Source organism: Mustela erminea, chromosome 2 (genome assembly GCF_009829155.1).
Source record: "Mustela erminea isolate mMusErm1 chromosome 2, mMusErm1.Pri, whole genome shotgun sequence".
Classification (NCBI taxonomy): Eukaryota; Metazoa; Chordata; class Mammalia; order Carnivora; family Mustelidae; genus Mustela; species Mustela erminea.
Window position 1 is genome coordinate 13,493,456 of NC_045615.1, and position 13,073 is coordinate 13,506,528.

The 13,073-nt window shown below is 43.3% G+C and overlaps 1 protein-coding gene across 1 annotated transcript in view; it reads right to left on the reverse strand.

Annotated features, from left to right (window-relative positions):
* The window catches only part of C2H8orf74 (chromosome 2 C8orf74 homolog), a 35,753-nt gene extending 26,305 nt beyond the window's left edge, over nt 1-9,448 (reverse strand). The window contains exons 1-2 of the mRNA XM_032330785.1: nt 9,363-9,448; nt 7,703-7,895 (exon numbers count right to left, since the gene is read on the reverse strand). Of these exons, the coding sequence (XP_032186676.1) occupies nt 7,703-7,895; nt 9,363-9,410 (241 nt within the window). The 5' untranslated portion in view covers nt 9,411-9,448. The remainder of the gene's footprint in view (nt 1-7,702; nt 7,896-9,362) is intronic.
* Between the last annotated feature and the right edge of the window lie 3,625 nt (nt 9,449-13,073).

Sequence of the window (13,073 nt, forward strand, 5' to 3'; positions counted from 1 at the left end):
TGTTGAGGACCAGTCCAGCTTGAGACTGGTGTTGACTATAAAGTGAGGAGGACACTCCCATGGAAGAAGGAAGCTTCAGCTGAAATTCCATCCCCTATCTCGAGAGAACCAATGAACTTGTTCATGCTCTTGCAAGTGTCCCTGTACTGGATTTCTGAGAAGCAGTGTGGGTATGGCATGGAGATCATCTGGGCCAGCCTGACCATCCTCAGGAGCAACAGGCATCATCCTGAATGGCACCATGGGGGACCCAAGGTGAGCAGGACCTAGCTCAGGACGCCTGGTTCTAGAGTGGCTCCATATCCATGGGTGCTCCCAGCACAACCCACTGTCACTCCCTGCAAATCACAGCCAGCATGTGGTATTACTCTCAAGAGTCAGCTCAAACAATGAGTCTGTTACCTGGGAGCGGACCTGGGAACCCAGGTAACAGACTCATTGTTTGAGCTTGCCTGCCTCTTTCTCACTTCCCCACTTACCAAACAAGTCTGCTAGTTTCCTTTACCTCCTTGGACTGCCTCTGGCTGAAGTGCCAGCCCCTTTGCTCTCAGCCCATTGTCCTGCCCTACTCCCTGTGATGCAGGGTCAGCTGCGTTTGTGCTGGCATCTGAGGAGAAAGGGCTTCAGATGATCTCTGCTGCCCTCGGGAGGAAGCTGATGCTGCTTCTGAACCTGTGGAGGCTGATCTGTCCTGGCTGCTGCATCCAAGTGCATGCAGCCACTTCTGATCATGCCATCTCTGAATCACATCATTCTCTCAAGTCTTCTGCCTTTGTCCCTATGGTCCCCTCCTAAGAATAATGGCTAGTTCTCACTGAGTCCTTACTAGGCACCAAATTCACATTATGAGCTTTATGTATATAACCTCATTTAATCCTTAAAACAATCCCAGGAAGTGGGTATTCTTGCTTTTCCCATTTTCTAGATGTGTAACCAGAGGCTTGGAGGTGATGTGACTTGCCAAGGACCATATATCCAGTAAGGGACTGACATAAGATTGGAATGTTCCCTTTAGGTGCTGAGCCTTTGGATGGATTCTGTTTTCAGTGAGTTAAATTTCAGGCATGAGGGGCCCACCCAAGAGCTTGTTCCTATTCTGTGTTTGTACCAACAATGCTTCTCAAATTTGGGGATGATTTAAAGGTAAGAGGAAGAACTCATAAGCTGGAGAGCCCAGGATCAAGATTTAGAAGATGTCAGGAGGAAGGAAAGATGGCCAACACTGACAAGATGGAATCAGCGGGAATAATTGTGAAGTCTTGCATGAATAATCAAAATTGCCATTGCACAAGAGCAGGATGGGAAAAATAGTTCCCATGTGGGACTGCCTGCCCAATATAAATCAATGTGACTTTGATGTTGATTAAGTAAACTTACCCATAGGCTATATAAAAAGGAGCATCATCACCAGGACAGAGGAGGTGATAAAATCCCTAATCACTTCAGTGATCAAATTGCAGGCTGTTTTGTGTTTGGATTTGGATGATATATTTTAAGAACAATATTGGCAATCACAATTATGCCCCGAGAAGGGCAGGAAAGAAGATGGCAGTGGTGGGGGGTTAGGGGGAAAGGGTCTATGGAAATGATTTCATATTAAGAAAGGCAAAAGTGCCTGGGGATTTCTAGTCTAAATGTAAAGACATAATAGTCACATTTTATGAAGCAAATGAAATATCTGCAGGTCCTGCATTCTGGTTCTAAAGGACAGACTTTGATCATTTGAGTAAAAGGTGCAGAAGACAGGTGTAGCTAGATATAAACAGGAACTTCCAAATAAGAGGAGTGGTTGTACAACGGAATAAATTGTTTCAAAAGGAGGGAGCACCCTATAGCTTGGAGGGTGTCGGAAGAGGCTTGAAGAACCTTGTTGGCTGGTTGAAGGGGCTCCCTGCAGTAGAGGGAATGAAGTTCCCGGATCACCAAATGTCCTTCCAACTGCACGGTTTTAGAAATCCACAAGGCATAGCTAGGCTGTGCTGTCAAGTTATGCGATAACCAGAAATGCTGAAAGCACCAGTATGAGCTAATCTCCCAAGTCTGAAGTTTGGTTTGCATCATCATTGACTGCCTTTCACAGACTCAGCTTGTGGAAGTCTCTGATGGAAACTTGAAAGAGCCCGAGTTCCCACCTGCTTGGGGCTGACATTCTTCTTCCCGCTCGTCAGTGTTTGTTCTGGCCACGAGCCACTACAGAGCTCAGCCGACAGGCTTGAACTCTGGTACCTGTGCATTGCTGTGAGCAGCAGGGAACAGGACCAAGAGGGATGCCAGGAAGGCTGCAGCGATGAGGGCTGAGTGGGGGGTTGGATGGGATACAGTTATCTCTTAAGTCAGCCCAGAAGCAGTGCCATGTCTGGCTTAAGCCTTCAGACCGGGATCACTGGTTTGGAGGAGAGAAGGGAAGGAAGGGTACACGAGCAGTTTAAGAAATAAAAAGAGTCTAATCCACGTGCATATAAGATGTGTGATTCAGTGGCAGCCCCTAAATAGCTTGAAACAGAGGAGTGGTGGGATTTTATTTGTGTCTGAACAAAATCACCATGCTGTTTAGTGAAAAGATGCAGTACAAGATTTGAAAGCTGTGGGTTGGTCAAGAGATGGAGGTGGGTTAGAAACAGTGGTGGACAAGGAGCCGGTGAAAAGTGGTAAGATTAAGGAGGGACATTGAGTCACTGATGCTGGGACTGGTGGGTGAACTCTGGGAACATAAGGGGTGGGGATATCATGTATGAGGGACAGGGCGTCGTGTGTCCTATTTGCTTGGCAGTGGTTGGAGGCCTTGGACAGAAGTCCAGCAGAGGACCTCAAATATGCCACATGTTAAAAAAATATTATACTGAGGGGCACCTGGGTGGCTCAGTGAGTTAAAGCCTCTACCTTCGGCTCAGGTCATGATCTCAGGGTCCTGGGATCGAGCCCCGCATCGGGCTCTCTGCTTGGCAGAGAGCCTGCTCCCCCCTCTCTCTCTGCCTGCCTCTTTGCCTACTTGTGATCTCTCTCTCTCTGTCAAATAAATATATAAATAAATAAAATCTTTTAAAAAGTATTAGACTGAAAAAAATTCAAAATAAAGAAATACAGAAAAGTTTCAAAAAGAGTATATAATCAAGGCAGTATGGTATCGGCAAAAGAATAGACAAATAGACAAACAGGGCAGACACAAGAGAGAGCCCAGAAACAGACCCACACAAATATATGTGACTGATATTTAACAGAGGAGCAAAGGCAATACGATGGAGCCAAGATAATCTTTTCAACAAATAGTGCTGGAACAAATGGGCATCCACATGTATAAAAATGGAATCTAGATACAGATCTCATGCCTTTCCCAATAATTAACTCAAAATGGATCATAGGTCTAAATCTAAAATATAGTACTATTAAACCTCTAGAAGATAACATATATAAAAAACATAGATGATCTTGGGTTTGGTGATGACTTTTATAGATACAACACAAAGATGTAGTCTATGAAAGAAGAGCTGGTAATTTGGACTTCTTTAAAATTTAAATTTTCTGCAAAAGACATTGTCAAGAACAATAAGACAAGCCACAGGCTGGGAGAAAATATTTGCAAAAGACATACCTGATAAAGGACTGTTATCTAACACAGACCAAGAACTTTAGAAATTTAACAAAAAGAAAACACCCTGCTTGAAAAATGGGTAAAAAACTTAATAGACACTTTGTCAAAGAAGTTATATCTATATATCTCTATATAGAGAGAGATATGCATATAGATGTATAGATATATAGATCTGTCTATCTATCTATATGGCAAACGAGCATATAAAAAGGTGATCATTATTATATGTCTTCAGGAAAATGCAAGATACCACTACACAGTTATTAAAATGGCCGAAGTTGAGAAAATGGACACTACCAAATACTGGTGAGGATGTGGGGCAGTAGGAACTTTCATTCATTGCTGGTGGGAATGCAAAATGGCACAGCTACTCTGGAAGACAGTTTGGCAACACTAACAACAGCAACACTAACACATTCCTACCTTACAATCAAGCAGTCTCATTTCTTGTTATTTACCCAAAGTTGAAAACTTATGTCCACATAAAAACCTACACACAGGTATTTATTGCAGCTCTAAATTGTCAAAATCCGTGAGCAACCAAGAAGTCCTTCAGTAGATTGAATGGATGCATAAACCTGGTGCATCCAGACAATGGAATATTATTCAATCCTAAGAAGAAATGAGCTATCAAACCATGTAAAGACATGAAGGATACTTACATGTATATTACTAAGTGAAAGAAGGCAATATGAAAAGACTATGACTTTTAACTATATGACATTCTGGAAAAGGCAAAAGTATGGAAATGGTAAAAAAAAAAACTGTGGTTGCCAGGGATTGGCAGAGAAGGAGGAATTAATAGATAGACTGCAGAAGATTTCTAGGGCAGTGAAATTATTTTATGTGATACTTTCATGGTGAATACATGTCATTATACATTAACTGAAATCCATAGAATGCACAAAACCAAGAATGAACCCTAATATAAACTACGAACTTTGGGTGATAATGATGTGTCAAGGTAGATTTATCAGTTGTAATAAATGTTCCACTCTGATGGAGTACATTGATAGTGAGGGAGGCTGTGCATATACGGGACAGGGTTTCTGTGGGAAATCTCTATACTTTCTGCTCTATTTTGCTGTGAGCCCAAAGCTGTGCTAAGAAATAGTCTACTAAAAAATAGCATAACTGAAGCCATAGAGCTCCTGCAAGTAAACAGGAGAAACCTCCTTGACATGGGTCATGACCATGATTTTTTAATTTTTTTGGATATAACACCTAAAGTATAAGCAACAAAAGCAAAAATAAACAAGTGGGTCTACATCAGAGTAGAAAGCTTCTGCACAGCGAAAGCAATTATCAAGAAAATGAAAAGGCATCTTATGAAATAGGAGAAAGTATTTGCAGAACACATATCTGATAGGTGTTAATACAATGAACTCCTACAACTCAATAGCAAAACCCCATATAATCTAATCAAAATGGACAATGGACCTAAATAGGCATTTTCCCAGAGAAGATATTCAAATGCCCAATAGGTCCATGAAAACAACCTCTATATCACTCATCACCAGAGAAATGCAAATCAAAACCACAATGAGATACCTCCTCACACATGTTAGAATGCCAGTATCAAAAAGACAAGAAATAAAGTTGGTGAGGATGTGGAGAAAAGGGAACCCTCATGCACTATTGGTGGGAATGAAAACTGGTGCAGCTACTGTGGAAAACAGTGTGGAGGTTCTTCAAAAAATTAAAAGTAGAACTGCCATATGAACCAGCAATTCCACTTCTGGGCATATATGCAAAGGAAGTGATATTGCTATCTTGGGGGCGGACACCTGAGTGGCTCAGTCGTTAAGTGTCTGCCTTTGTTTGGATCCTGTCATGATGCCAAGGTCCTGGGACTGAGCCCCACACTGGGCTCTCTGCTCAGCGGGAAGCCTGCTTCTCCTTCTCCCACTCCCCCTGCTTGTGTTTCTGCTCTCACTGTCTCTCTTTGTCAAATAAAAAAAAAAAAAGTCCTTAAAAAAATCACTATCTTGAATTGATATCAGTACCTGCATGTTTCCGCCGGCATTATTCACAACAGCCAAAACATGTAAACAACCTACAGTCCATCAATGGATGAATGGATAAAGAAAACATGATATTTTAACAGCAGCTCTTCCTGCCCACGGGTCCTGTCCCTATGCTTTAATAAACCAACATTTTGCACCAAAAAAAAGAAAATATGATATTTTTCAGCCATAAAAATATTACTCAGCTATAAAAAAGAAAGAAACTCTACCTTGTGCAACAGTGTGGATAAACCGAAAGTGTATCAAGACAAATACTGTATGATCTCACAAGCGGAAACAAACAGACTGATGGTTGCCAGAGGTGGGTGGGCAAAAAGGATGAAGGTGTTCAAATAGTACACACTTCCAATTATAAAATAATTAAGCCTTGGGAATTAATGTACAGCCTGGTGACTGTAGTTAACACAATTCTGTTGTATATTTGAAAGGTGTTAAGAGAGTAGATCTTGAACATTTTCACAAGAAAAAAATTGTCACTATGTGAGGTGATGGATGTTAACTCACCTTACTTTGGTAATCATTTTGCAATATGTTCATATGTCATATCATTATGCCACACACCTTAAACTTATACGATGGTATATGTCAATTATATCTCAATAAAATTGGAAAAACGTAGTACAAAGAAATTTTTCCCAAACTACTTAAAGAATAAGCAGCCCACAAAATGCCCCATCATCAGATTGCTTTCACGTATGTTACCTAACACAGGGCATTCATAACCACACTCATCAGAATCAGGAGATCTCCCTTGACACACCGCTATTGCTTAATCTCCAGACCTCATTTGCATTTTCCCTGTTGTTCCCTTTTTACATCCTTTTTACTCTGATGTACAAAGACCCAAACTGAGGCCACGTGTCAAGTTTAGTGGCCACATCTCGGTGTCTTTCAGTTTAAAACAGCTCCTCTATCTTACCTTGGCTCTCAGGACCTTAATATTTTTGAAGCTCACAGGAGAGGGACTTTGTTCAGTGCCACTAATTCAACGTTTTCTTGTGATTAGATCATGTTTTGAGTCCTTCCTAGAACCATCACTGAAGGATGCTGGGTTCTCCTTTTGCATTCTACCAGGTGGAACATGAGTCACAATGTGTACTTTTACTGATGATGTTGACTGGATCATTTGATGAAGGAGATGTCTGCCAGGCTCCCTCACATAGAAGTATTCTTTTCCCCCTTTATAATCAGCAAGAATATTGTGGGGAGGAAATATGTAAATATCCCATTTCTCATCAAGCATTCAGCCACTGGTTTTAGCACTTGTTAGTGACTCTTGGCTGAGGGTTAAAATGATGGTGACCCAAGAGAGGCTGTTCCAGATATTTGCTTAACGAATGAATCTGCTGCTCACAGCCCAAGAGATAGATCGGTGTGATCACATCCCTTGTGCACTAGAGTCCCAGGAGGAGATGGCTCTTCTCATGAAGGCATGGCAGGGGTGGGAGAGATGCTCCCTCTTTAAACTCACTTGACTGCTTTTACCCCATCCCTGCCAGCAAGCTGATGGATTTCTCCAAGACATTCAGCAGACCAAAACCTGATATGTGGAACAATTTGCTCTCTTTCAGGAATGCAATGGGGAATCAGTGTAGGGGTTTAAACAGAGGAGTCACATGTTTATGTAAGTAAAACCAAAATGAAACCAAACAAAAGGTATGAATCATGGCCCCTACTCCCTTCCCCCAAATAAAACCTGACTCTACTCTGAGCCTACTCTCAGCCAGCGGCCCCAGTGGTATTGATCTGATGATGAGAGTCACACCAAAGTGTAAATGACTGACCAAGAGACAAACACCCTGACTGTTATGTGAACAACTTGGAATAGTGCAAAATTTTCAGCCAGAGAGATGGAGTGAAAAGACCCAGGAAGGACATTCAGTTTGCTTCGCTTTCCAGAAACCTAGACAGGAATATTATCTATGAGCATGTGAGGATACTAAATGTCGGAGGAAGAAAGGAAGGGGCTTCCAGTTCCTCAGAGAGTTCCTGAGACTATGGACCTTGGTGGTGGTGGTGGGGGGGGGGGGGTTTGACCCCTATTCCCCAGAAAGCCTCGCTGACTCCTGCTCCAGATGTCCCATACCTTTGGTTTCCTTGAGCAGCTCTTCTGTGAACTTGACCACCTTGGTCACTTCCACCCAAGGGAATCCTTTGCCTACGGCAAAGATGATGCTTTCGTAGAGTGTATCCAGCAGAATGCTTTGGCGGGAGTCTCTCACTTCGTCAAACTCCTCCCAGTTCAGCAGTCTCCGTAGGTGTTCCCTACCTTTTGGTTTCTGCAGGGCATGATATGAGGGATGGTGGGTGAGACTGAGGAATCAAGATGCCAACCTCATTGAGCAAAACACTACCGGGTCTTCAGGGCTCCCCATCATCCTGAAGAGTAACCAGGACTGTGGGTATGCCTGGGCAGAATTGTGCTTTCATTTCTGGACAGCTTTCCCTCTCCTTTCTGGGAATGTGTTCTTTTTTCTAACACCTCTCCTTCCTCTGAGAGTTCTCGTGCTAGACACTATAGTTTCCAAGCTTGTATGCCTCCAGCAGGCTTCAAGTCCTGATTTATGGTCCCTCCTTCCTCTTCCTGAAGACAAAATTTGACTTCTGTGTCTATTCTCAACTAGCTGTCCCGGAGGTATTGATCTGATAATGAAATTTATGCTAAACTGTAAATGACTGCAAAGAGGCTTGGTGAGGTTATGCTGTAGGAGAAGGAATGTGTCTAACTTGGTGAAAATTCAGGCATTTTAGTAGACTAGTGTGTGGGCAGTGGGGAGCTTGATCAGAGTCCTAACTGTAAGAACCCAATTCACTTGAGTGTTTGTTTTGCTTTTCCAGAAAGTTTCCTGTAGAACGTCAACAGATGTAGGAGAAGCAAGTGCCTTTTTAAGACAAGGTAAGTCAAGGTGCAGCATGAAGTAGAGACCCACCAAAAATGGGAGTGTTGCAGCTCTGGCTGCAGGAATCAGAGCTGCCTGGGAGATCTCCAGCTGCTGGTGAAAGCACATGCGAGGATGAGGAGGGAGACTCCACCAAGAAAGCCTTTACCTGGTGCCTGCCCATCAACTCATGGCTGCAGGTCAGAAGCTAATCTGTGCTTGGGGTCCTCTTGCCTGATCTCTACAGCAGTGCCCTGAGACACCTCTGTGGACAGCCCTTTTCTGCAAGGAGCTTGCAGAGAACTCCAAGTCCTGCACTTGGTCTTCATTACTCCACAAGGCCATCCCCATTTGCTCATGTCTTTTGGCCTCAGAATTGACTCTGAGAAATCAACAAAATCTGCCCTCTCCCAGCATTAAAGCAAGAGCCCCCTCCACCCCTCATCCCACAACCACACACACACGACCACACACATTGGCATACAAGCCCAAAAGGCTCACAGGGCCCTGAGTTTATCTGGTGAGAGGTGGCATCCCATGGTAACAAGCCCCAGGGGTCTCTCTGGCCCTCCTCAGAGTAGAGGAAGGTACAGAGTCTTTGTGCTTGTCTCCTCCTTTGCTCCAGCCAGGCTCTGTTCCTGTAGGCTGGGAAAAGAACCTCCAAGCTCCAAAGGCTGCTAAGACTTTGGCTTGGCATTCCAGCTGACGCAAACTGATTGGAGGGCTCACAGGTGGTGTGCTAAGAAAGGAGTTATGTCCAAGGTAGACACCTTGAGGAAGAACCATTGAGGGGCCACTTCTCACACACACAGCACACCATTTTACCAATCTGAGAAAACTCTTTTAAAAGCTGTCTTTTCTCTTCACCTGAAATTGGAAGACTTTTTTTACTCCTTGTGGTGTTAAGAGTGCCATGGTCCCTGCATCCAGTTGCTAGGAGACCTAGCCAGGACTGACGCAGAGTTTCTGGAACCCTGGAGGTGAGTGTGCCAGCTTTGTGAGGTCACGAAGACCTGCTTTGAGGTGGCTTTTTCCAGGCTTCTCTCCTCATGGCCCCTCCTCTCCAGCTGGGTTCTGGGTTTCATTCCCCCACACCTGTTTCAGGGGTCTTGATCCATTTCCTACAATGTCCAACCTCTTCTCACGGGTGGTGAGCTTTCTCATGCTTTCCTGTGAACACTCACAAATGTCCCCCATCCTACATCTCCTTTAACCCAATCCCCACTTCTCTCCTTCCTTTCACAGTCAAGGATTTGTCTCCATGTTTTCATGGAGTTGTTGTCTTCATGTCTTCATTGACTTTCCTCCAATCAAGACCTGGTCTTAGATCTGTTCTTCTTGGCTGGCCAATAGTATCTGTGACTTCCAGTTTCCTGCATCCTGACTTCTCTTCAGGGTGCAGAAAACAGGTTTGTAGGGGTGTCCTCTAGTTCAGTGCCCAAGAAGCCACAGCCAAGATGAGTAGGGATTGAGTCTTTTCTCTTGGGGTTGGTAGCTGAGCCATCTGATCATGGGGCTGCCTCCATTGGTACCTTCCCAGACATTGTTGTCTCTTTTGGTTTGGGCCTGGCAAGGGAGTTTCTGGCCTGAAGTGAGAGCTCACAGATCATAGCTTTACCCTGTGCCAGGGAAGAAGTAAGAGCTCCCAAGTTTCCAGCATCCACCACTTTAACCATTAAAAGTCATTATTCCTATCAGACCCATGGCTTCATCATGCTGGGTGGGTTTCATGACCCACTTTTGCTACCCTCATGGACTTCAGGGCCCTTACTACCTTTTCTTCCATGAGGAAGAACTTGCTTAGGGCCACTTAGTTACACTCCTGCAAATTACTAGGGACAAAGGGATGGGGAAGTGGCGCCCTTCCTTCCCATGAGGCCTCGGGCTCCTCATGCCAACTTACCCATTCTCTTTTCAGCAACCCTTGCATTCTTGTTTATCTCATGGAGGGTGTCCCTTTTCAACGTGTGGTTCCTTCATAATGGATCCCTTTTCATCTTCATCATCCTTGGCTGATGCTTCTTGACTTCATTTCATTTCATTTCATTTCATTTCATTTCATTTCATTTCATTTCATTTCTTTTCTTTTCTTTTCTTTCCTTTTCTTTTTTGGTTTTATTTAAATTCAAGTTAGTTAATAAATAGTGTATTATTAATTTCAGGATAGAATTTAGGGATTCATCAGTTGCATATAATACCCAGTGCTCAATTATATCAAGTGCCCTCTTTAATGCCCATCAAACAATTACCCCATTCTTCCACCCTCCATGAACTGTTTTCTCCCAAAGGATCTCTCTATCCTTCTCCTCACCGCCTTCTCTGAAGACTTCTCTTCCTCTATTTTTTCCTTACATGTTGGTGTTGTCCATTGCTCTATCTTACCCTGTTATCCTTCTAAGCCACATATTCTTTTTAAAAACTCTAGTATGGTAGTACTTAACACAAGATCTACCCTCAATACATTGTTAAGTGCATAAGACAGTCTTGTTAACTACAGGCAGTATGTTGTATGGTAGGTCTCTAGAACTTATCCACTTTGTGTGACTGAAACAACATATCCATTGATGAGCAATCCTCCACACTCCTCTCCTAGACCCTAGCAACCACCATTCTACATGCTGACTCTATGAGGGTAACTACTTTGGATACCTCATATAAGCAGAATCACATGTACTTGCCTTTTTGTGATAGGCTTCTTTCACTCAGCATAATGTTCACAGCTCATGTATTCTTAAGGGATTTTTTTTTTTCCAGTTGCATGACTTTCATGTCCATCCATAGAAAATGACTTCCAAATTCATGAAATGAATGTGTCTCCTCTGTTCCCAGCTTGGAGTGTGCTTTTGTGCTGTCTCTTCCCTGAGAAAGGATGACAAGTAGCTCTGCTACTTGTTAGATTTGAGGGGGATCACAGGGTCTCAGGGTTTCTGTGGGGTAGAATCCTGATGCAGGTGTTTGAAGGAATCAGTCCCCAAGTCTAGTGTTACTCGGTGGGTGCTGTCCCTGTCTATAGTCCTGGGGTAAGTGATGCAGGCCAGCCTCTGTGCCTGGACACTCTGATGCTCTTCCTTGACTTCTCTCCCAAGTAGTGTTGGGCTGGGTCTCGATATCCCAGACCCAGAGCCCCTTCTCATCTCCTTTCCCATCCCTCTCAATTTTCTCTTTATGGTCACAACTCTCTTTGTTACATCAGGAACTCAAACAGACTTAGAAATGAGATTTTATTGTTGCACATCACTAAAATGTCTTGGGGTATGTTTAAGGAGAAGCTAGATCCAGGTGTCCCATCTCTATTCATTCTTAGGATCTTCCCTGAGATTTTCCTTTATCATTTCTTTCCTAAAATGTAATTTTCACTTCCTTCACCTGGCTAACGCTCATGGATTTTGCAAAACGCAGCCTGCACATCAGCTCTTCTGGAAAGACTTTCAGATCCTTCATCCCCAGGCTTGTTAAGCATCTCTCCAACTGTTCAAGCCAGCAATCTGTGGGATGTTCCTTACTGCTCCTCCCCCTGTTCCTTTGCAGATACCAACTTTACCTCCCAGATTTTTATTGAGCTCCTTCTCTTCTCTTCATCCCATTGCTACTTACCCAAGTAGAGTCCCATCAATTCTTGCCCCCAATCCCTTTACCCATTCTCCATGTTGTTGCCAGAGTAAACAAACAAACAAATTTGATTATGGGCTGGAAACTGGCAAAGGGGAATTTGCTAGGATGTTTATAATGTTCTGCATCTTGTTTTGGGGGTTGGTTACTCAGACTTATATCTTCACTTATGATCTCTGAATTCTATTTTATATAAATTTCATTTTCCCCTTTGTTTACACATGCAAATACATTTACACATAAAATTGGATTATGTCAGTTTCTTGCTTCAAAACTTTAAATTGTTGCTTATAGAGTAAGTTCTAAAGCCTTCATGGGGCTTAAAAGTCCTTATAATGATCTGGATGCTTCTTCCTTGTCCAGCCCATCCTGGCCACTCTGCCACTGGCCACTTTTCCAGTCCTCCTCTGTCCTCCCTCCAGAACTTTTTACACACTATCTTCTCTCCTGGACCACTCTCTTCTCCCTCACTCTGCATCCAACATTCTAATATCTCACATCTCAACTTTATCATCTCTTTCCTGGGGAAACTTTCCTGAATCCCTGTGACATGGTCTTTTAGTACTAAATGCATCACTGGCAGCACTTTGCTCATCGTAATTTTTCACTTTGATTAACCATTTTGATGATTTGGTTTTTTTAATTTAATTTAATTTTTTCAGTGTTCCAAGATTCATTGTTTATGCACCACACCATGCCTGTTTCCATCTAGATCATAAGGCAAGATGGCATTTTACTTTCTTAAAAGATTTTATTTATTTATTTGACAGAGTGTACGAGGACACAAGCAGAGGCATCAGAGGGTGAGGGAGAAGCAGGCTCTTTGCTGAGCAGGGAGCTGGATGCGATGCGAAGCTCAGTCCCAGGACCCTGGGATCATGACCTGAGCCGAAGGCAGATGCTTAACCAACTGAGCCACCCAAGCACCCCAGCATTTCATTTTATTGATGACGATTTTATTTCCTGCTC